The sequence below is a fragment of the Myotis davidii genome, unplaced genomic scaffold (genome assembly GCF_000327345.1).
Source record: "Myotis davidii unplaced genomic scaffold, ASM32734v1 scaffold471, whole genome shotgun sequence".
Lineage (NCBI taxonomy): Eukaryota > Metazoa > Chordata > Mammalia > Chiroptera > Vespertilionidae > Myotis > Myotis davidii.
Window position 1 is genome coordinate 810,111 of NW_006283354.1, and position 24,277 is coordinate 834,387.

General features: G+C 46.7%; 1 protein-coding gene across 1 annotated transcript; it reads left to right on the forward strand.

The window, feature by feature from the left end:
• The first annotated feature begins 6 nt into the window (after positions 1 to 6).
• On the forward strand, positions 7 to 8,055 carry CXCL14 (chemokine (C-X-C motif) ligand 14). Its single transcript, XM_006753534.2, has 4 exons — positions 7 to 199; positions 365 to 470; positions 4,124 to 4,237; positions 6,943 to 8,055. Exons 1-4 carry the CDS (start codon positions 136 to 138, stop codon positions 6,956 to 6,958), a joined length of 300 nt encoding a protein of 99 aa, XP_006753597.1. The 5' UTR covers positions 7 to 135; the 3' UTR covers positions 6,959 to 8,055.
• The last annotated feature ends 16,222 nt before the right edge of the window (positions 8,056 to 24,277 follow it).

Sequence of the window (24,277 nt, forward strand, 5' to 3'; positions counted from 1 at the left end):
AGAGGGGCCGGGAGCCGCTCTCGGGGCACAGAGAAAAGCGGAGCCGGCAGTGTCTCCGGGCCATTGCAGGGAAGGGCAGGCGCCCTCCCCTTGTTCCTGCTCCCGCACCGCGAGCGCTGTGCCCCTCTGACCAGCATGAGGCTCCTGACCGCTGCCCTGCTCCTGCTGCTTCTGGCTCTGTGCACCGCGGGAGTGGACGGTGAGTGCCCAGAAGGTCCTTTGTCGCCTTTCTGTCCCATTCTGGGGAACCCAAGCGCCAAATGCTAGGTGTGGTGAGATCCAGGGTTCTGAGTTGGGCACCGAGGGTGTGGAAGGGCAAGAGACCCTGCCCACAACTGAGCAGCCCCTGGGCACTCTTTCGCAGGGTCCAAATGCAAGTGCTCCCGGAAGGGGCCCAAAATCCGCTACAGCGATGTGAAGAAGCTGGAGATGAAGCCAAAGTACCCGCACTGCGAGGAGAAGATGGTTATGTGAGTTCCTGTTCCAAGCTTGTGTGTGCTGCTCTTAACCTGGTGCAGGGGCATAGCGTGGGGCTGGGTCAGGCTAACATCTCTCCGCCTTTGGCAGGGTCTTGGCAGAGCCTTTGTAGTTGCCCAGTGAGTCCTGAGGGCGCTGGTGCAACAGTCTGGAAGAGAGTTTGGAAAGAGGGTCACTGTCCTGTGCTCCTGGAACAGCCTCTCCCAGTCCACCCTTGCTAGGATTCAAATGGCTAGCCCTGTGTTTGCACTGCCCAACTTTCTAGGTGATGAAGGGTTAAATGGCTCCCGTGTGCCAACTTAGAACAACACCCAGCTTGAAAGCACTCAAAGTACACCCAGAACTATTGAATTTGCACCCGAACTATGAGGTGTGCTGCCTTCCTATCACTGGAGAGAGGATTAAAGTAAACATTGTCCTAAGTCCTCAGAACCTCCTTTCAGAGCCTTTTTCCAATCAGGGGCCCGTGGATGGCCAGTTTTCAGCTTCTAGCAATTTCATTTTGAGAATGATCCCTCACTCTCCCTTCAGCGGGACTACTGTAGGTCCCTGAGCCTGTGGGGAGGGCTCTGCCGGGGTTAATGTGCCACGTGGCTGGAGCTCTGCTTGGTGGGGATGTGGGAAATATCTTTGAAACTGGGGCAGAGAGAACACTGAGTTTCCTTGCTCCTCTGCCTTCCCAGTTAACCACTTAAGGCCAGCACCACTGCTTCCCCATCAATATGCTTTTGGCCAGGAAGGGAGCCCTTGGCAAAACAGCTACCAAATAAATATCTGCCACGGACCACTGCCCCTCTTCCCCTCCCCAGAAACAGGACACACACTATTCTCAGTCTGGGCAAGTGCCTTCCACCATTGGCCCCACTAGCCCAAAGGCCACAGTCTGCAAAGGCAGTTCCCACTCCCCACTGCTACCTGGAGGCTGCAGAGTGGGTCTGAAGGTAAGGGAATTCTGAGAACCAATGGCCTGGGCTGAACTCCACTGCCTTCTTCCTGGGCACTTAAATTAGCCTCTTGCCCCTGCCCCTTTGTCTTGCCCCTTCCTTTATGGAGCCAGGTCCAGAACAACAGCCAGAAAATTCTTTTTGTGAGGGCCAGAGATCACAGGAGCTGAAACCCTTCAGCTCACAGCTTGGGTACTGAAAAATGATAGGGACATTGCAAATTAAGTTAGTAGTCCTCAAAGTGCTGAAAAATGTTCCACACACCAAGTCCAGTTGCTGAGACCTTTCAGGGGAGGAGAAGCAGGATGGGGGGTACAATGACATTTTGAAAGGACAGAACACTAGTCAATAGGCCTTTTCTTTTTCCTGGCTAAACTTTTGAGAGAGAGGAAACTGACAGGCAAGTGCATGAGAAGGCTGTATGCAGCCTTGTGAAAACTTGTAGGAGTCTCATGAGATCCACATGCAGTCACCCTCTCCTAAGCCTCTGTTCCACACCCAGAACCACCCCCATCCCTCAAGGGCTGGAAGTCCACTCCTCTCAAGCTTCTAAGATTCTCTAGATCAGACGAAGGGCCGGTACTTTTTGCCAAAGCAGGTTTTCAGCCACACAGGCTGAACAAAAGCAAGTTTTGCAGCTCACCCTGAGTCACCCAGAAATCTCTGATGGGCGGGGGAGGGATGCTGCCTGCTTTGTAAGTGGGAGTCCTTGCACTGAGAAGGGTCCAGGAAAGTCCAAATTCTAGAAAGACCAATTTGTGTCATATGTCCATTGACATCTTGCCAAAACCCTCAGCACCCTAGAACCACTGAGGAGAGGGACGCAGGACCCAGAATTTCTGAGTAATTGCTGGGGGCAGAAATCCTCTTTCTTCACCCCATAACCAATTTCATAGCCCCAGTATTGTGACAGAGCACTGGAACCTGTGGCTGAGGGCTGAGCATACTCTCCTGCTCCCCAGCCTTCAGGTCTCCAGACTTGGAATTCTGAGCCTGCACACTGACCTGAAAAGGAATTTTTCTCAGGCTTTACCATGTCCTTTTACTGCAAGTGCAAAAGCAACATTGCGGGCAATGCATGGGCTAAATTCCTGCAGAGTGATTAGGTACCACAGGGGAGGAGAATGACCAGACTCCACTCTGAAGCCTGGCCTCATGCTCCAGACATTAAAGGAGGCACAAGCCCCTTTAATGGGGAGTGACAAGCCCCTCATAAAGAGGGCCAGCGAAGTCAGGGCCCAGTCATCCAGCATCAGTGTAAGACCCATCTCTGCCCCCAGGGCATTTAGGCAGTGGTGGGGGCCCTGGAAACGCAGAGCACAGAAGCGGGGAGAGAACAGCTGGCCCACAAATACTCTGCCCTCATTCTGGCGGCAAGATTCAACTTACCTTTCCCGTCAATAAGAGACTCAGTACATAGAGACTCTGATCCCTTCTAGAACTTGGCATATAAGCCATAACCCTTTATCTTTGGGGATCTGCAGGAATTAGCTGACCTCTCTCCCTCCCTTCCTGCTCTTCCCACTCGGACCCCCAACTACCCCTCCTTCCACCACCCCCAATCCCCGAGCACCTGAGTCCTCCCCAGGTGATCTCTCAGGGAGTGACATCCTCACTTCTCATCTTCCACTTTTCTATGTCCCCTAGGTGGTCCCTAATTCTTGAACAGCATTCTTCCTCCCCGACCCAGAAGCTCCCTTCTAACTCCTGCTACCATGGCCCAGCCCTGGCTGAGAAGGGCATAGCAGTTCTGGGCAGCAGTCTTGCCTCCCCCTCCAGGCTGGAGCTCCTATACTAAGGCTTCTTCCTGTGGCTACCGCATCTTCCATGACAATTACTAATAACAATAACTATTCATTATGCATCTACCAGGTGCTAGACACTTTGCATAGATTATGTCCTTTAGTCATCCCAATAATCCTAAGAGGTAGGTCCTACTATTTTACCCATTTTGCAGATGAGCAAACTGGAATCAGAAAGGTTGCCCAGACAGATCTGGGATTCAGACCCAAGCCCTACCATCTCTACAATGCCACCTGCTTCTCTCCTGGCTGATAGAGGTCTGAAGAGAGGTCTTATTTTTCTGCCCAAGGATGAGGCAGCGGGGACTTCAAGCTCAGGAACAATAACGGGCTTCAAGGCCAACGAGACTTGGCTTCAGGATCAACAGTCCTGAGATGATCTGCAGAGGGTTGGGGAGAACTGGGTTTTGAAGGATCAGATGGAGACCACAGTGTGTGCAGAGCATGTCCAAGCCCTGCTGTGGAGCAACTCAAACCCAAGAAAGGAGGTCTTGTCATGCATACCTTGCTGGCATTAGCACTCCCCACTTCTAAACCTCAGGTTCTTAGGAGCTGTTCTCCAAGGGAGGTTTGAGCCCTGTAGACAACACCCTGCCTGCAGGTGGGGGTGGAGGGTGGGGAGACATTATCCCACACCCCGAGAGCTCCAGGGGAAAAAGTGAAAGCTGATCACTCAGTAGAGGTTTAGACCCTAATATGGAGTCAGAGATTAAGGGGACAATCCGAATCTTCCAGAGAGCCAGCCAGGGAGTGAACATATAGGTAGGTTCCTTTGAAAGGAGGGAGGAGGGCACAGTCTCTCAGTTCCCTGATTGGGACAGGCCAGGGCGACCCACAGGCCACACTAAGGGGCTATCATTCAGGTTCCTCAATCCTCTCCCCTATCCCACTCCATTTCAGCATCACCACCAAAAGTGTGTCCAGATACCGGGGTCAGGAGCACTGCCTGCACCCCAAGCTGCAGAGCACCAAGAGGTTCATCAAGTGGTACAATGCCTGGAATGAGAAGCGCAGGTATGCCTCACCTTCCTCCCCCTCGTCCCCAGATTCTGGACCCCTTGTAGGTCCTCTAACCATGTTTAATGGGTGAACGCCCATCACAATAACCACAGCATGCAGATACCCAGACACTGCTTATATACCCCCAAGGAAGAGGAACTTAGCACTTAAAGCAGGCTATTGCTGTCTTAGACAGCTATAAGCATCAAAAATGTATCCTTTTATGAACTAATGTTTGTTTCATTTTAAATTTTATGTTACAGTCTTAATTCCTCTCCTTATTTAAATAACTTAAGTTATATGACTCTGGATTTCCCCTCCATCCAAGGCTGAGTGAGCACCTGGCACAGCTCTCTCTGTGATTCTTATGGGGTGAAACATGACCACTTAAGTGACTGGGTTTATTAATTATAAAACTGTAGGTACAACCACAAGATGATAAGAATGACTCCCTGCCAACAATAGATTCTCCCATGCTGCCCAGAAAACTGATAAACTCCTTCCCATGCAGGTGCAGGGAGACATAGGGTTTAACCCTTTAAAATCAGAGCTACTCTTAACCTCAGGGGCAGCAGTGGCCAGACCATCTAAGCCCTGAACCAGACCCCTACCCGTCTGGGTTTCATTTCCCTATAATTAGAAGATAGGGTTTCACAGCTCTGATCTCCTGGGGTCCTATGTCTGGCTGCAGAGGGGAGGCAAGTTCCTGGTTCTCCTATACCACATAAAGGTGAGCCTATCCTGGAGCAGACCTGTCCTTGCACACTCAGAGCCTGTTTACACCTGTATCTGCACAGCCATGGCCACACACACACACACACACACACACACACACACACACACACACACTCACTCACACAGCAGTGTCAGTTCCTGGTTCTCCTATACCACATAAAGGTGAGCCTATCCTGGAGCAGACCTGTCCTTGCACACTCAGAGCCTGTTTACACCTGTATCTGCACAGCCATGGCCACACACACACACACACACACACACACACACACACACACACGCTCACTTGCACAGCTGAGTTTCCCAGGAGCTGGTGCCAGCACCTCATTCAGCAGAGGAGGAAACCAAGTCTAAGTGTGGATGGGAGTGACTTCTCAGGAGCACAGGGAAGAAAGCCAGGCTTCCCATTGTCATCTTCTCCCTCCCTACCTCTGGTCCCTGTGCTGCCCCTTCTACACTAAGCTCAGCCTGTGAACAGCTCCCCTATAGGTGACACTTGGGTATAATCCCAGTACCTGAATCTTTTGAACTGCCTCCAAAACTGCCTCATCTGCAGTTGCTTGAAATAGAAAATGATGAGAGTGGGATATTATTTTCTACAAGTCTGATGGGAATGAAGCCCTCTTTCTGATCAGGGCAGCTCACGTAGCAAAAGCAGCATCCTGTCTCATCCACTGTTATGCTCCAGGCCCTGTGTCATCAAAAGTGTAAAGAGGCTAACCTCAGGGCCAGTTCATGGGAGGGTTGAGAATGTCTTCGCTGGACTGCTGGGAGATACTCGGGCCTTTTTGAAGGAGTGCTTATCCCTCAGCCCTCCACCTAGGCCACAGCTTTGATGAAGAGGAGGCAGGCATGGATCCATGCAGCCCTGACCTTCTTATTTCTGCAAATTCCAATGATGAGAGCAGTGAGGACACTTCTATTCCCAGAACTCCATCACTTCATTACAAAATAAGTTAATCCCTTTCTTGGAATACTGAGGTATCTTGGGAAAGGAAGGGGGCATTTCCTTGTCTTCCCCACCTCCCCTCCCCCTGTAAAAGGTTGAAAATGCCTCCATAAATGTAGAATGGAGATAAGGGAACTATCTTGAAGTCCTCTTTGCAGAGAGACAGGGAGAGGGAGAGAGGGAGGGAGAGAGAGGGAGAATATGCTAAACCTAGGGTAGAGGAAGGAGAGGACAGCAGGCCAGCCCACCACTTGGGGTCCAGACCTGAGAGTGCCAAGCACCTCAGGGCTCAGAGCTCCTCCAGCTGCCACTGGCAGCAACAGCAACAGCAGGCATTTGGTTTCACTGCACAATTAGGTGGTCTCACTCAGAAACCAGGAAATAGGCAGAGGGAGCAATAGGCTGTCTGAGTGTGAAGTGCAACCCCACAGCAGCCACGGAGCAGAAGAGAAGGAATTAAAATACTTAGAGATGGCTTGGGAGGTGAGGGGAAAAGTCAGCTTGTGAATGCACACAGGCCTGTTAACTACCAGAGGATGTGATCTGGAGCCACCGGCCTGCATGACAGCCCCAGCCCCACTACACACACTCCAGTCTTAAGGCAGCTGCCTCTACAACTGGTGTTTTCCCAGAGGATAGACATTCTTTGGGCAAAATACAAAGAAAATCACAACCCTAAATTGAGGGAGGAGATGCCTCTTTCCCCTTCCCCCCACCTCTGCCCATGCTGGAGACAGAACTACTTCCCACCACTGACATCCTATATCCATGAGACTCCCGTGCCTCAGGTTCCTCATATACAGAGGGGGTTTGCTTCATAGAGTTTTGAGGATATAATGACTACAGAGGTGGAGGCTGTTTAGAAAGTCAAAGGTGAGCTTTTGTGGTGCCTGTGATGCTTTGAGATGTTCCCCACTTCTCCCAGGCTCCTGCAGTCCTGGGAGGGGCACTGCCGAAGACAAGAATGAAGGAGAGAAACCAGTTGTGCACTGCCCAAGTCATGTCCTGAGCCACTTACTTGGGTGTTTTTTCTTCCCAGGGTCTACGAAGAATAGGGTGAAAAACCCCAGATGGGAAAGCATCATGCCCGTTGGGAGACAGCAAAGGACTATGCAGATTAAACACACAAAAAACCTTTCTTTCTCACAGGCATAAGACACAAATTATATATTGTTACAAAGCACTTTTTACCAAGGGTCACTTTTTACATTTTATAGTTGTGTGCAAAAGGCTTCCAGATGTGAGACCCATCTCTCTTGCACTCCAGATTTCATCACAGGCTGCTTTTTACTGAAAAGCTGGAAACTCATGCCTTTCCTTTGTAAAAAATGCTTTTTTGTATTTGTCCAGACATTACTATACATCCGAGCTTTATAAGCACCTAGGAGAAACAGGGAGCTTGGTTGAGACATTTCATAGCAGCACTGATCCATTCCTAGAGCAGGAAGCTTCCGCTCAGAGGTCCTGGCACCTCGGCACAGCTGCCACGCTCTTCTGGGTCAGTCACAGCCTCAGGGGGACTCCGCAGTGGCCTCAGTCACTGGGCAAGTGAGAGCAGATCTCTTTGTGTCTGTTGTTTTATGAACTCGAGTTTGACTGCTTCGTCCCCCTGGTTAATTTTTACACACTCTAGGAAACATTTCCAAGATCCTGGGATGTCAAAGCAAAGAGTACTTAAGGAATGGTTTGGATCTTCTCTTCAACCCAAGGGTTTGTGAAAGTTCACTCCTTCAATAGTTAATGCTTCAGAAGCACATGAAGTTCCTAACATTGTTAGCAAAACCCTTAGGAGCAAACTTTAAAATATACAAATACACACAGAGTATAGAGCTACGGATACATTCTATTGATGAGGGAGAACCTTCAGAGCATCTTTCTTTCCCTCACTACAATGGAGCATGTAGTACTAAAGCCGTAATTCTTCAATGTTAAATAGTGCAGCCCTCTTTTGAAAGCTAAGATGACTATGGCCCTTTCCTTTGTAAATATCTCTTAAGAATGCCCCTGCGCACACTGCCCCTTCAGTGTGTGCCGCATTGTACTGTTGTTGTATGCTATGTAAATGTCAGAAGCCATTAGCACTGCATGCAGGGTTCATATTCTTTCTAAGACAAAAAGAAACTTAATAAAATATATTTGAAATGTACCAAAATTCTAGACTACTGACATTTTTTTCTGTTTAAATAAGCCAGGATGACAATCAAATATTTACCACTTTTTGAATAAACAGGGACAAATATATTGGAAGGAAAACCGGTGTTTTCCCAAGTTGGGGAAAACCGGTTTCCCCAAGTACCTGTCAACACTGTCACCTCTAAGGAATGTGAGCACAGTTCTGAGACAGAAAGCCAGGTCACATGGCTAATGCTTCCTCCCTGCCTGACTCCCACACCTGGGCAGGTTCATCAGTGCAGCCAGGTCAGTGTGTATGGGACTGGAGGGTCCCACTATGGTCCCCATTTAGAGAAGAGACTAGATTAGGGACCAGTCAAGATCCCTGTGGTACAGGGCCCCAGGATTCCAGTGGTGCTCAAGGAGGGGCGGGCAGTGCCCATCAGAAGACTGGAGGCTGTCTGGCAGCCACAGCTGGGAAGATATTGGGGCTCCGCTTCTGCTTCTGCTTCTGCAAGGTAAAGATGATGAGTGCACACCTCATAGGGCTGCTGAGGCTAAAGGAGGCACACCACATAAAGCACACAGGATAAGAGGGCATGGTGAGCACTTGGTAAATGTGAGTTCCTTTAATATTCACAAGACGAGGCTACTTGCACTTTGCAAAAACTGCCCACAGCCCCATGTTTCACAGTATTCATGTCAAGCAGGCCCTGAGACAGGCCCCTCTGTACTGCTTTGGTCCCCCACACTCTGTAGGACTGCCCAAGGGGACATGCCTCCTCCCGTCTGCACTGCTTGTCTGCTACACTAGGAACCAGGAGCCAGTGACATGCACAGCTGACTCTGCCAATACTTACGGGAACACACAGCATTATCCTGCCCTAGCATGTCCTCAGCACAGTGCCATTGCAGGCCCTTTCCATCATAGTGTCATCTCCTGGCAATACTGTTACACCAAATGCATTTCTGAAGAAACTAAGGACCAGAGAGGTTAACAACGATCACACTGCTCTAATGGCTGAGCCTAACTGCTTTCCTGCTAAGTGGGTTTGGGTGACTGTGAAGGCCTGGTGTTGGTCCCACCTTTCCCCTCATTATGGAGACTGGACAGGGAAGCCCAGATACCAAGCAGCAGAGCCATTCCCAGTGAGCGGATGCATAACAGGTGTGTAGAGAAGAGGCCAGTCCTTCTCCCCAGGAGCCCTTGCTTGGGCTTGAGGGAGGGCCAATGTAAAGAAGTCAGCTGACGGAGATCCACCAGCACCAGCCCCCATATCCCCAATCCTCACCCCCTCCCCCACCAACACAAAGATCTCTCTATCTATCATGGGGTGGGGCAGCATTCTCTGAGCTGCTCCCTGCATTTCAGGTTTCACCTTACCCCCTTCTACTCACTCTAAACAAGCCATATGCACACCTCCCCATCTTTGTGCAGGTCTCCTCTGTATCATCTATAGTTCTAGTACCAACAGCTCATCTTCCAGCCCTGCTGGCCCATGTGTCCCCCTCCATAATCTGACCTCCCAACCACAGACTGGATTCTTAATGACAGTAACAATGCCTTCTTACAGTATGCCAGGCCAGTGTGCCAGGCACTGGCCCAGGCACTTGCCCTGATGCTCTATCTCCACCCTCCCCAATATTGCTGTACCCAGACCAGTCAGGGGATTTGTTCAGAAGGCACTGTGGTCAGTAGTGGAAAGCTGAACTTCAAGCCCCAGTCTGTGTGTGACTATCTCATCCTCCACAGAGACTATGTGTCCCTGGGGATCAAAGTCTGTGTACCCTTCTGTCCTCCAGTCGCTAGGTATTAGCCTGACTACTAAGAATGGACTCTGAGCTCAACACTTCACAAATGCCACATGATGACCCTCCAGCACCAGGAACTGTGCCTGGCTCCAGGGAAGAATGCCCTTTTTCTTACTGTTTCCCATCGTTTTCCTCTAGACTTCCCAGCAGCCCTATGAGGTTTCCACCCACCACATTCAGAAAGGAGAGTAACTCCAGTGCAGCAAAGCAAGACCAGGCCACCCTCCCAAGTGGTCCCTGTGATCGTGACCCCCCTGAGGAGGGCAAGCTTGCTCCTCCAAACATGGGGCAGACCAGGCCCACATGCAGGCCCCACCTCTGGAGCCTCACTGACAGCCTTGCTAGAGATCCAAATGCCACACCCTGGCCCCCACCTCTGCACAAGCATGTTCAGAGCAGGTGCACCAGGCTTAACACTAAGGAAAGCCACATCATAAAGAACTCCAGCCTGGATCTGCCACTCATCTCCACCCAGCCAACCCTCCTCAGATCTCCTTGGAGTCAGGACCAGCTATGTAGTCACACAGCCTGGTACAAAACAAAAATGCATGCCCCCCCCCCCATTCAAATATTAAGAATTTCAGATGGCAACAGCAGAACAGTAAACGTGGCACAGGGCTCTGTGCACCTCACATGTCACAAGCCCAGGGAGAAGCACAAATAGATACCTCTGATATCAACTCTAACACCCATCTGGATGGCTCATTTTGGCCCTGAGTCATTACATGACTTGTATTGCTGAATTCTGCCATCAGCCCCTCCAGAAACCCCCAGTTTACACAGGAAATGAAGATGCTCCCTAAAACTGTCTAAACCCTATGCTAGAGGATCACACAGTTGGCTCTAGGGGCACCTCAAAGGGGTACTCACCCAGTCTTGAAAGAAAGTGACCCCTGCCCCAAGACCTCTATCAGTTCTGGGAGGGCTCATAGCAAATTGCAAGTTGTTTTCAGGCAGCAATAGGAAGTGCTGATTCCACCCTGGCTCTGATGTGGCCTGTGGCCCAATGTGCTCACGTGAAGAGATAGCCCACAAAGATAGAGAGCTCTGAGGGCAGAAAGGAGAATGCTGAGGGAATTCAGAGGGGACTCGGGAACATCACCCATGCCCCAGTTGAACGTCCTGGGAAACCAGCCACAGTTCCAACCTCCACTCCCACTTCACCCACATCTCCTCCTCTCCCTCATCACTTCCCATCTGGTCTGCCAGAGAACCATGGCTGGGAACTCTCCAACCTCTGAGCAAGGAAGTAGCCCACCACCGCTTTTACCTCACCTGCACAAGGAAGAATCATACCCACTGTGGAGCCCTCAGGGTGTTTTCCTGTATTCCTCTTTTTGAAAAATTGAAAGGTATTCTTGTAAGTAATCAAGGAAACAATCAAACCCTAAGCAATTTTCTTGCAGAAGAGGGGAGGAGGAAAGGTAAGGGGAAGAGGTAAGCATCTGGATGCAGGGGGAGATCCCTTAGGAGTGTGGACTGGAGGGAAAGGAGGAGGAGGGTGTTAATTCAGAGCCACAAAAAATCCGACCCCCTCAGGCAGTAGCACGGTGCCTCACAACAACCCACCTCTCTGCCTTCCCCCCTCCCCTCAACCCCCGCCTCCCACCCCCAGATGGCATTCTATCCCACAGCCAGCAACACCCCGCCCCAAGGGAGGTTCTGGCTGCATGGAGTTGAGGGGCGGGGGATGTGGGGGAGGGCCGGGAAGCCTCACAATGGGACTCAGGGAGCAACCTCCAGGGAGTACTAATAAAAGCATCTAAGAGGGGAGGCGCAGCCTCACACCTCACAGGGCTTCCTTCCTGGGCGGCGCTCTCAATTACCTTGCTTTTAAGGTAACATCTCCCAGCTTCCTCCATACCAGATCACTGATCTGTGCCACCAGAGGGAAGCAAAGAGCCAATGAACTTCAGCCAAGGGTTCCAGTTCTGGAGGCTGTGTGGGAAATGACAACAGTAAGTAGTATAATTATTGCTTACTGTGGCCAGACCTGTGCTGAGGGCTCTCATGCCTTATCCCATTGAATACTGTAACTACAGCAGGGGGTTCTATTAGTTGCACTTACAGATAAGGAAACCCACCCGCAGTGAAACATTGCCCATGTTCGTGAATCACGGAGTTGGTAGACAGGATTCGAACCCACATGTGTCTGACTCCAGAGCAGGGCTGGTGCTCCCTGAAGTACACATTGTCATACAGTTCCTGTCCACCCTGGCCAGCAGAAGGCATTGCTGTGCCCTCCACCGGCACTCACCTCCTGTCTATTTAATAGAGATTAATCACCCAGTTAATTTGGGCTGTTGGGACAACAGCCTTCGCCAGATTTGCTGTGTGTGGCTCGGTTTGTCTTTTAGAGGCAGGAGCTCCTGTGGGGCTTCTCCCACTGACTGGAAGTGAGCCCTACAACTAGGAGGCGGCTGCTCTGCCCACACTTGGTAGATAGAAACTCTGCTTGAGTAGAAGCAGCCAGAGATTTCCCCCCTTAACATCAAGTAAGTTGAATAAGCAAAATGACAATATCATCAAATTCAATTCAATGTTTTAATTAGAAACAACTTAAAACCATCAAGATGTTGGTTTAAAAAAATTAATTCAAAGCTGGATTTAAAGTAATCAGTCCATTTCACAATGAGGAGAATTGATTTTCCAGGATGAGTAGCAGGATGTCTAATCAGATACAGATGACACTCTCAGCTAAAATTCAAAGTTATTCCTGAAAGCAAATTGATTAGGTGAAGCAACAGGCACTTTCTTTCAACCCATTGTTCCTTAAAGGCAGCCACCACACAAAAATCATTTCTAAACGACAAAGGCTTTTGTCCCCCTGAATTAATAGCCTGCAAAGACAGACTGGAGTTAAGTATTTGCATTGGTACAGCCAAAAAATAAACCAAAAAATTGTGAGAAAGAACATATTTCAATTCCTTTATAGCTGCTATGATACTGAACCTGCTGATTCCACATATTTTGAGAGGCAGCAGTTTAATACAAACAACAGCAACAACCACAACCAATATTTATGGAGTGCTTTCTCAACAAACTCTATATTAGTCCCATTTTATAGACGAAGAACTTAAGGCTTAAAGAAGCTGAGTAACTTGTCCAAGGTCACACAGGGGCCAAGAGGTCTTGGGCATTGTTAAATCTTTATTTGGACACTCCTTGGTAGAGTGACATACGTTCTGGTTGCCTGGAACAGTCCAGGCCTATGACAGTTGTCCCAGTGTAATTATGAAGAATACATTAACCCTTGCAAGTTTTATTAAACTCTCCAAAGAGTTCTCGTGTGGTTGATAAATTATGATCACCCTATTTATAGGGCCTACCAGGAGAATATATTGGTGGGATTGTTCAGTGTCTAAGAAATGATTAGTTAACTCCCCTTGGACAACCAACTCCTAAGTGAGTGTGGACTCTTTAAAAATAATAGTGACACTTTACCCCCATAGGGAACCCTACAGAATCTCCCTGAGCAGTCCCCTGGTTTCCCCATTCCACTCTGGCCTGTCTCCCCTGCTAGACAAAGACTGGAGCTGACACCCATGGATTGTTTACATTGCACTTTGGAGACCCATCTGTTGAATGAAGACCCAAATGCAAATTCCTGTCCTCCTCTGTGTGTCTGTCTACATAAGATTCTCTAGACAATTAAAATATCAGGTTCTGGTTTCAGGAGAACAAAAGTCAGAGGACTGAAGAAAACCTTTCCTTGACAATTGGGTTGGCATGTGCTATAAGTGGGCGATTAGCTACTTCAGAGGAGTGGTAATGGGATATGGACCTTTGACATCCATTCAATCCAAGGAGGCTGAGGAGGGCTGCAGCATATCATGAAGCTTGGGGAAATCCATGGAGACACAGAGGTGCAACTCCCTCTCCCCATCTCAGTCCTGAGCATGTCACCCCTTAGGACTGATGGCTCTGGTCAAGTCAGAGTGTTTTTCTCCAATAAGGCTGCTGACTTGTTCCCTTCCCTGAGCCTAAGAGGAGCTGGGGTGGGAAAGAGGGGCAGAGCCTCAAGGTACAGGTCTTGAGACACCTGGAACAGGGGCAGCTCTGGGGGCACCTGAGCCGTTCAAGTTCACTGGCTCAGTTGTCCTCTCTATTAGCCCTTGGGCTGGTATCCTGTGCTGAGGCTTCAGGATTTATCCAGCTGTTTCTCTGCCTGACCTGACATGCCCCAAATTTTAAGGGGTTTTCTGGACTTCCCTCCAAGTCTATTCAAACAGGCCCTCATGGGGGAGATACACATTAGGGGCTTGGACCCTCATCTCAATGTCCCATCCCCAAGTGTCTGCAGAGATGAGAATATAGGCTGTAGCCATCCAGCTCATTCAAATCCTAGCTTTTCTCCTTAAAGGCTCAGTGACCTTGGGCAAGTTACTTAATTTCTCTCAATCCTAACTTTATAGTGAGTATTAAATAAGTATGTCAACACATAAAGTAAGCAGCCAACACATGGAAGTTGCTTATTATTATTATCAGCGCCATGCCTTTAAAATTAACAAGGAAAAACTATATTTTTCCCTATGTTGACATCATATTTATTAGGCATAAAAAGACCAAACTATTAAGAGAAGTTGGAACCTTCTGTGAACTTGGACAAACTTCCATGCCTTGGTTTCATTTGTAAAATAGGGATAATAATAGTGCTTAATCTCAAACAAATTTTATTAAAACAACAAGTGAGAGCCCTGGTTGGGTGGCTCAGTGGTTGCAGCATTGCCCCATATACAAAAAGGTTGCAGGTTCAAATCCCAGTCAGGGCACATACCTAGGTTTCAAGTTCAATCCCCAGTCAATGTTTCTCTCTTTCTCTTCCTGTCTCTCTAAAACCAATAAACATAACCTCGAGTGATGATTTTTTTAATACACACTAAGCAAGACAAATAGAATATGTAAAGCTTTGGGTGACACATAATAAGCACACAGTAAATGATAGCAAATAATTCATGTCACCCACAAAAACATATTTAACAATTCAAAGACAACTCTGGGGAAAGAAGAAACACCTTAAAATCTAGTCCCACCGTATCCAATAGCTAAATTTCTCCAGGTCACCCATCCCAAACCTCCGGCATGGCTGTGGCTCATTTCCTTTGCCCAGGACACTGTATTTTTATTAACCTCCCCTAAGCCTGTGCTACTGTTCTTAGCCACCTACATCTATTAAGTAGGCATTTAACTGATACCCCAGGCTTCATTGTACAAGAGCAGTTTCATGCTACATACATCCCCACTCCAACCTCGTGTTTAGACTACTGATTTTGAACTAAACCCAACACTTTATAACTGACCCAATTAAATTTAGCCCACCGATTTCTTCCCTAACATTCCAAACATTTCTCTTACCCAGTGTATTAATTCTGCCTCTCAGCTTTGAGATATTTGCAAATCCCATACAAGACAGGGAACTCAATGATGCTTGGGAATTCCTTGTGTTGAGCTCGGGGTAAAATGCCTTACACATGTGCTTATTTGATCTTCACACCAACTCTATGCAATAGACATTGGCATCTATACTCCCATTCCTGTTTTATAAACAATAAAACAGTCTGAGATTCATTCATTTACATAGACACCAAGTAGCCAAGCCAAGACTTCAATCCAGGCCTGTCTGAGCCACACTATTTCATCATACCTCAGCATTTCCACACTGAATGGCATTTTTCTAGATATGTCTGCCTCTCCAACAAGGCTGTGTGATCTATAACAATATTGAATAGGTTTTGACTCTGAATTCTTAGTCCTTTGCAAGTGCCTAGCACAAAGTAGGTGTTTTACTACTAGTGGAGAAGAAAAAGGAAGAAAAGGGACTAGTGTACAAGAGAATGCTTTTTGGAACTAGACCTGGAGTTCAGGTTCTTCTTTTAGAGCATGTATTCTACCCTGTGGAATATTAGGATATACTGTCATTCACTATAACCAGAAGGTGCTATATGCTCCAAGCCCCAGGCCTGTGCTACTGGCCCTAAGATTGTGACATTCATTCATCTAAGAAGTCATTAGGAAAATGACCCAGAAGAGTGGTCGGGCTTCCCTCCCACACCCAGTGAGCCCCCAGCCCGCTCTCCCCACCCCACAGCTGGCCTCTTCAGCCTTGGGGGGCAGGGGGGTAGCTGCATATTAAGAAGGAGAAGGTTCAGGAAGCCCTGGGCTTGAGATTTCTCAAATGGTCTTGAGAAGATGCCCAAATTCCTGACTAACTAAACTCGCTTTTCATCAAGCAGATTCTTGAGCGAAATTCCTTTTATACTGAGGAAACAGGCTAAGGATAAGAGCCTTAATATTGAATAACCAAACACCATCTGGGTGTTGAACCAGTTCTCTCCACAGAGTACCCCTTTTTGTTGTTGTTAATCCTCCTCACCCAAGGATATTTTTTCATTTTATTATTTATTTATTTAGAGTGGAAGGTAAAGGGAGAGACAGAGAGACAGAAACACTGATGTGAGAAAGACACATGGATTGGTTGCCTCCTGCATGCATCCCGACCAGGGCCGGGGTGGAGCCTGCAGAGACCCTTCAGTCCCCAGCTAAACTGCCTGGGGCCACATAATACCACTTTTGTATGCACACCCTCCTCATGGCATCCAACCCCCACAAAGGCCTGTTCCTTTTCCTACAGACTGCAAAGCCTTTAATTCTTCTAAAAACCATCAAGCAGGGTTCCACTAAATATATCTCTGTGGGCTAATAGACAATAGATGGGAAAATAGACCCAGGGAAAGTAGTCTGGGCTCAGCGTTTGCATGAAGGAGAAAGATCAAACGCGCCATCTTGTGGTTAGTTCACAACTTGCATGCTGCTTAACACCCCTGCTTCTGTAACAGCATCCCAGCATCCCACTCTATCCTGTGCAAGCCAGTGAAGCCTGAGGGGGTTGTAAATCACAATGCCCACCCCCATGTTACCCCAGCAGTAGGGAATGGGCGTATACGACCTATGACAGCTGAGACACAGACACATGACCAAGTAAGCCAGTCAGGGACTTCATAAGATTTACTAGGTGGAAACTGGACAAAAAGGCTTCTAGTTAATCACAAGCCATAAGGATGTGACTCAGGACACCAGAGGTCATTTTTGGGATACAGTGAAGAAAACCTGATTAAGAACAAAGCCAACAGCCAAAAAGAATCAGAGTAGAGAAATGGAGTGAGGGGACTATCACCAAATGAGTGATCCCCTGGATCTAGCTTTGCCTGAAGTTGTACCAGCTCTTTCTTCCCAGTTACAGGAGACAGCTCATTCTGGTTTTGCTTAAGCTAATTCAAGTCAATTCTCTGTCACTTGTAATCAGAGACATAACACACTAATAAAAGGTTTTTTTAAAATAGAGGTACAGTTGCAAAAAATAAATAATGCTTACATTAACTTTACAATTAATAAGGCTTTTAATAAAAAATAACTATAAGTAAACATATAGATATTGAATTAAAAACTGAAATAATTACATAATAAATGTTAAAGCCATGAATTTCAACCTAATAAACTAAAATAATAAGCTAGTATGCAAGCTATCCATCAAAATGTCTAAAAGTGATTTCTGAGTATAATATTTCTAAATATTTTGTATTGTCAAATATCACTTTGCAGTCTGTAAAGCAATGCGGGAATATCTTCAGGAACTTCTGAATTAACCCTTTAAACCAAGAACCTCAGTTCCAGGAGTCTGTCCTAAGAATCCCAATCAAAGGAACAAATAATTGCATGATGATGTCCACTATAGCATGATTTACCATAGGTAAAAATAAAAATGAAAGCAAACTCAAAAGGTTAGGAAACAACTATGTTATGGTACATCGATTTCATTAAATACATAGCTAGGCAAACTACTCCTATGCTAACTATAGAAATAATTATTCAAACATTTGTTGAACACCAACAATAATTTACTGAGTTCTTATTATGGACTAAGTATTTTACATGTTTCATGTCATTAAATCCTGGAACAATTTAAATGTTAGGTACTTTTTTACAAACAATTTTTAGGTGAGTAATGTAAGGCTTGGAGAAATTTTTAACTTTTTAGCGCAAGTGACAGAGAAAGGGTTTGAACCCTGTAGTTCCAGTCCAAAATCCATACACATGTCCACTATGCTTCACCCTAAGAATGAGGTGAAGTGCTGAACAGATCACCTGAGTTATGTGTGTAGGCAGCACATGGCCTTTGTGGAAGCAGCTTTGTATGTTTGGCTACCCTTTTCAGCCCATGTTCCCAGTGGAGATGAAGGAAAGCCCTTATTCAGCATCTACCAGCAGTTAGGCACTGTACTAGGTACTTTGTTTCCACTGTGTACATTAGCCCTTGCAATGCTCCCTGCTGGGAGGCATGTTCAGAGAGATGGAGAGGTTTGCTCCCAGTCAGGGGTGTAATAAGAAGATAAATGGGAGAAATCATGGAGACCTGCTCAGTCAGAACAGAAGATGGATCTGGGAATGGTCTGGGGGGCTTTGAGAGTCAAAAGGAAGGATATCTGTGCTAAAAATTGGGGGTGGGATAACTATGCCAAAAAACCTGGAATGAGGAAAACAACAATCTTATGTGCATGGCTGCCATTACTGCACTCCATGCCAACACTATCCATGATTATCTCACCTGATCCTAATAGTGTGCCTTAAATCCAGGCAAACAATGTAGACAGAGAGGGGCTAGGGTAGGATAGTCCACATAACTCTAGGGTCGGGGCGAAGTTCCGAATAGCAACAGTATAGCTGGTGGGAGACAACTGCCTCCTCACTAATTTCCCCCTTTGTCATGCTCAGTTAAGGACCCAGAAGAAACCAATCTTTGTGTCTTTTCATGGTTAGAATTCTACATTGAAGAGAAACCTCAAAGCAGCCACCAAGCCAGTCTTTGTTGGGTTTCTAGGCAGTAAGGACACTGCATCTTAACACTTAGAGCTCAGAGAGAAAGGGGCTCCATTATTCAAAGGGAAATTCAACAAGAGCCTTTTTCTCCCAAGTCCTTGAAATTTTGGACTCACTTTTAATCCCCGGAAGAAATGCTGGATCTCTTTTCCCTCCACATCTCAACGTTGTTCCTGTGAGTTCAGAAACCATCAGGGGAAGACCTTCATAAGTGGTGTACAGTCCCCATTTTCTACCCTATTCTGGTAGAATCCACTTGGTTTTCAGAACCTTGAAACCTTCATTTAAAAAAAAAAAAGCTCAATACAGCCCTAGCTGGTTTGGTTCAGTGGATAGAGTGTCAGCCTGAAGGGTCTCGGGTTTGATTCTGGTCAAGGGCACATGCTCAGGTTGCATGCTCCATCCCCAGTAGGAGGCAGCCAATCAATGATTTTCTCTCATCATTGATGTTTCTATCTCTCTCTTCCTCTCTGAAATAAATAAAAATATATATTTTTTAAAAGCTCAATACATTCAGAAATATATAATTAAATATAAAATATATATAATTTTAAACTCCTCAATTCATTATTGTTTCATAAACAAGCCTCAACTGCATTCCTCCAAAGTAAGTGCCAGGCACGTTTCTGAAGAAACCACTCAATGGAAACTTTGGCTTAATTTGCTTTTCCGTTTAAAAAAGCATATTCATCCTGAAAGAGAAGCCAAAGGCAAATTTAGGTTCTACAAATACCCTGTCCCAGGTAGGAAATGGGGCTGTTCCCAGCTCCACGATGAATAAACTTTTTCTAAAAGCAAAGACCATCTTGCCTTCTCTGGGCCCCAAACTCTTCTCTGGGCCAATCATCATCATCATCATCATCATCATCATCATCGTCATCGTCGTCATCGTCAAAACTATCACTTCCAGAGCAGCTAAATGTGTGAGGGCCTGCCTGAGGCATGTGACATACTTTATTCTATCAAATCCTCAGACTTTTCGGAGAAAAAGGAATGCTTATCCCCTTGAGCAGATGTGAAACCTGAAGCTCCAAGATGTTAAAAACCACAGTTAGCAAGTGGCAAAGCCAGAATCAAGCCAAAGCTGTCAGACTCCAGTCTGAATTCTGCCCCAACCTCCTGCACCCCTGCCCGTCTCCAAACCCTCCATTCAGCTGAGAATATCTACAAGCCTTTAGACTACAGTGTGATGCTGAGGTGGGAAATTTCCCTCCTTCTCTCCACTGAGCCACCCAAACAGGTGATTCCCAAACAAATATCCTCTGACTGCTCTCCCAGGACAAAGTAGTACTTCAGACTCCTCTTCTTTATTTCTCCTGCCAGCCAACCAATTGCACACAAACCCTGCTCAAGGGGTCTGGGATCCAAAGGTGGCAATAGCTTAGTCATTTTAGAGAGTTATTTTAAAATGCCCATTTCTGGTATCCTACAAAATATTTGACTAGTACTCCTTAAATTGACGACACTCTTAAATGGGGCAGTTAAAGGTAGTGTAATAAAGGAAAGGCATTGGTGTGCTGGGGGCACTTCTACCAGCCGGAAGTGCTGACTGCTACATTTTCAGAATTTTTGCAGGCCAGTTATTAAATTGTTGGTAAGTTGAAATTAGCCAAGGTGGGAGAACTACACCACAAATATCAGGATATGCTACAAATCAAGTTTTGGTTTGGTTTGGTTTTTCCCAGAGAACAAGTTATTAAACATTTAACAACACACCCCTGGGAGAATTTATTAAAATGTGGGCAAAGTTAAGGAAATCAAAGGGGACTATGCATTCTCCTGGGACTAGCAACAGTAGGGAACTGAGCCCTGAATGAGCAAAAGCAAGAAATGATTTCCAAACCCAGACAATGTAGCGGGAGAGAAGGTCCACCGTCAGGGCCTTTCACAGGTGATCCAGCAGGGCTGGAGACAGGAAAAGAAATACCCAAATCTGACTTTATAAGAAGCATTCCTGGTGTCTTTGGGTGGACCAGGGCCCTCTAGGCCAGCCCTCCTCCACGCCTCCCTTCCTAATGGGCTTTTGAAAACATCTCTTGGGAATTAACTGGAGTTGTGTGTGTGCAGGTGCTCCATCTCTGGCTGTGCCTGCCACTGACGAAGCCCACCTGCAAGCAGAGGGTGAGGGAGTCCCCCAGTGAAGTCCATATAGATCAGTCCCAGGAGCACTGCACATGGGAGTGAAAGGGAGAGAGTGGTACCCTCTGGAGGCATCCTGTATCTAAAATAATATGCTCAGATATTGCTTTAAAATTTTGTTTTAAATTGCTCATTATTTTTTAAACCACACATCCTATGCATATTCAAGTATATATATTTCTGGAAGAGCCCCCAAGTAACTGGTAATATGTTACCAGGGAAGGTAGCTAGGCAAATGAGATCAACAGAGGGAAACTTTCTTTTCATTAGACTCCCTTTCATATTGTTTGACTTTTATTCCTATATACATATTACTTTTTAAAAAAGAAGCAAGTGCCTACTAAGTACAGAGCTCTCCATTTGGTGGGGAGTGATGAGCTGCCATAATTTCAGGGAGAATCATTTGCAACTGAAGCTGCCTTCTATAATAATGCTGGGAAGCAATCCACTGGGAAAACACTGAAGTCCCCATGATACAAGGTAGGATCTCCCGCCAGAGGAAAATTATGGACTCTGCCCCAGATTGGCTCTGAAAACTGGGCAACCCCTCAGCTTCAGCCTGTGGAAGAAGGGAACCACGGTTAACTTAGTGGAGCAGGAGGGGACTGGTTTGGATGTTCAGGAGAGGAATTTCTTTGAACGCAAAGATTCTGCATCTCCATGAGGGAACTGAGGGGATGGGGTTGCCCTCTGAGCCTTTTTCTTTCAAATTCCTTTGCACCCACCCACCTACCAGCCTTCCCATCTGGAAAAGGCTTCCCAGAGTGAACAGATATGTTTGGAGGCGGTACAGAGCGCCCCCTCCTGGAGGCCTCACACATCTATCTTCCTGGGGGTGGCCAAGGATTCCCAAAAGTGAAAGCAGGGCTTGGTAAAGCTCCCGATAAGGACTACACCTACAAGTTCATCTGACACCTTCACCTCCTGCTTCCTCACTCCCTTTCAACACTGTGCCTCGGGTAGAAGTTGCCCCTATGAAGGTTGCCCAGGTTCCACCCTGGGCCTTGGCTGCATGTCAGCTCCTAAAAAATCCCCTGATGCTGGGTGCCTTTGCTGGTGGGAGCCCCTCCAAGGCCCTTAAGACAATGGCCACATCCATCCCTGGAAGCTCTGAACAAGACAAAATGCCAAACAGAATGCTGTAGCACCTCTGGTCTACATTTAATAAATGAATGCTTTGAACCCATGACAGAATACTTAATGAAATTTTGTCACAGGACCCTAAGATTTTGGCAGACTTTTAAAAATGTTAATTTGTAGTGTAATATGGTGTGATCTAGAAACAGAGGCAAATTCAAAGTTGTATGTCACCTGTCTTCTTTCCAGCCTGTCATTTTGTTGTTGTTAATCCTCAAACAAGGATATTTTTTCCATTCACTTTTTAGAGAGAGTAGAAAGGAGGAAGAGGGTCCCACGGGTGGGCAGGAGAGAGAGAAAGAAATATATCGATGTGAGAGATACATCAATTGATTGCCTCCCACGGGTACCCTGACCAGAGCCAGAGATTGAACCTGCAACCCAGGTATGTGCCCTTGACCAGGAATCAAACCTGCACCTTTCAATGCATGGGCCAACGCTCTAACCACTAAGCATACTGGCCAGAGTGACGAGCCTGTCACTTTTAATTTTAAACATTAATTATAAACATTGACTTTAATTATAAACATTGATGATAATGTTTAATTTAAATGGCAGCCCCTCCATGAACAGTGGGGCCAAATGAGTCTTCTGCCCATCTGACCCTGCAGCTGGCCTCCAAGATCCCCTTCATGAAGCACTTACTAAGTAAGAGGCATGCATGAAGCACTCACACATACACAGCTCCATTCCATTCCCATGAGATGTTTTCAAAAGCCCATTAGGGAGGGAGGCTTAGGGGAGGGCTGGCCTAGAGGACCCTGGTCCACCCAAAGACACCAGGGATGCTTCTTATAAAGTCAAGCTGGAAAGAGTCTCATCTATCAATCTCTTGGTGACCTGGATGAAGGAACTGAGGTCCAGAAAGGGGAAAGGTCTTAGCCTAGACTAGACCTTTTGAGCTCGGTGTGTCAGCATTTTGAAAAACCCTAACTTAACTCTGGTGCCGTGTCACATATAGAAATTTTTTGATATTTGCAACCATAGTAAAACAAAGATTTATGTTTTTGATATTTATTTTATATATTTAAATGCCATTTAACAAAGAAAAATCAACCAAAAAAATGAGTTCGCATGTCACCTCTGACATGCATGTCATAGGTTTGCCATCACTGGCCTAGACCCAACTCTGTTCCCAACTCTTGGAAGTTCTTTCATGGAGCCACCACTGTCTCTGGTTTTAGCTCAGAGAAAGACCATATTTGCTGTTACTGAAAGTTGAAGGGAGGCCATGCCCACCTGAATATATTAAACCTGGTTCCCTGGAAAACATCATGAGCTTCCCAATGTGCTCAGCATCCTGGTCACAAGCTCTGAGTTCTAGAAGGCCTCCAACAGGTCATCTTGCCCAAACCTCTGATTTCACAAATGGATAAACTGAGGTCACAAAGGGAACACACACCAAGTTATGAGAATTAGCAGGGGGACAATAGCCTATGAGGCTCCCCTACTATAACCCTCTGTAGTGACAGAAACTGAGTCCCCAGGGACCAAGGCCCTGGCGCAACCCCACTCAGCACTGCAGTGCAGTGTGTCATAGCTACTCTAGGGGGCAGGAGGCAGGCAGGAAGATCCCAGTTGCATTGTGACCTCTTCCCCTGTAAAACTGTTAGCAACAACTGCCTCTTTGTGACCAGGGTGTAAAGAAAATGGTTTCTTATAATAATTTTAATGGAAACTAACAGGAAGCATATCTTTCTTTTTCAAGTGAACATAAAACTCTGTAAAAATAAAGCACATTTGCCCAGCCCAGCCAGTGTTGCTCAGTGGTTGAGAGTCAACCTATGAACCACAAGGTCACTGCTCGACTCCCAATCGGGGCACATGCCCAAATTACAGGCTTGACACAGGGGGCAGCCGATCAATGATTCTCTCTCATCATTGATGTTTCTATCTCTCTCTCCCTCTCCCTTCCTCTCTGAAATCAATAAAAATATATTTAATAAATATATATATATATAAAGCACACTTGCCCTGGTTGGTGTTGCTCAGTTGTTGGAGCATCAGCCCATGCACCAAAGGGCTGTGGGTTTGATTCCTGATCAAGGGCACGTACCTAGATTGCAGAGTTTTTTGTTGTTATTGTTGTTTTTGTTCATCCTCACACAAGGATATTTTCCCATTGATTTTTAGAGAGAATGGGAGGGAGGGGGAACAACAGAGAGAGAAAGAAACATCCATGTGAGAGAGACACATCAATTGTTTGCCAGGGCCCAGGATTAAGCCTGCAACAGAAATATGTGTCTTTGACAGGAATCAAACCTGGGACCCTTCTGTCCACAGGCTGATGATCTATCCCC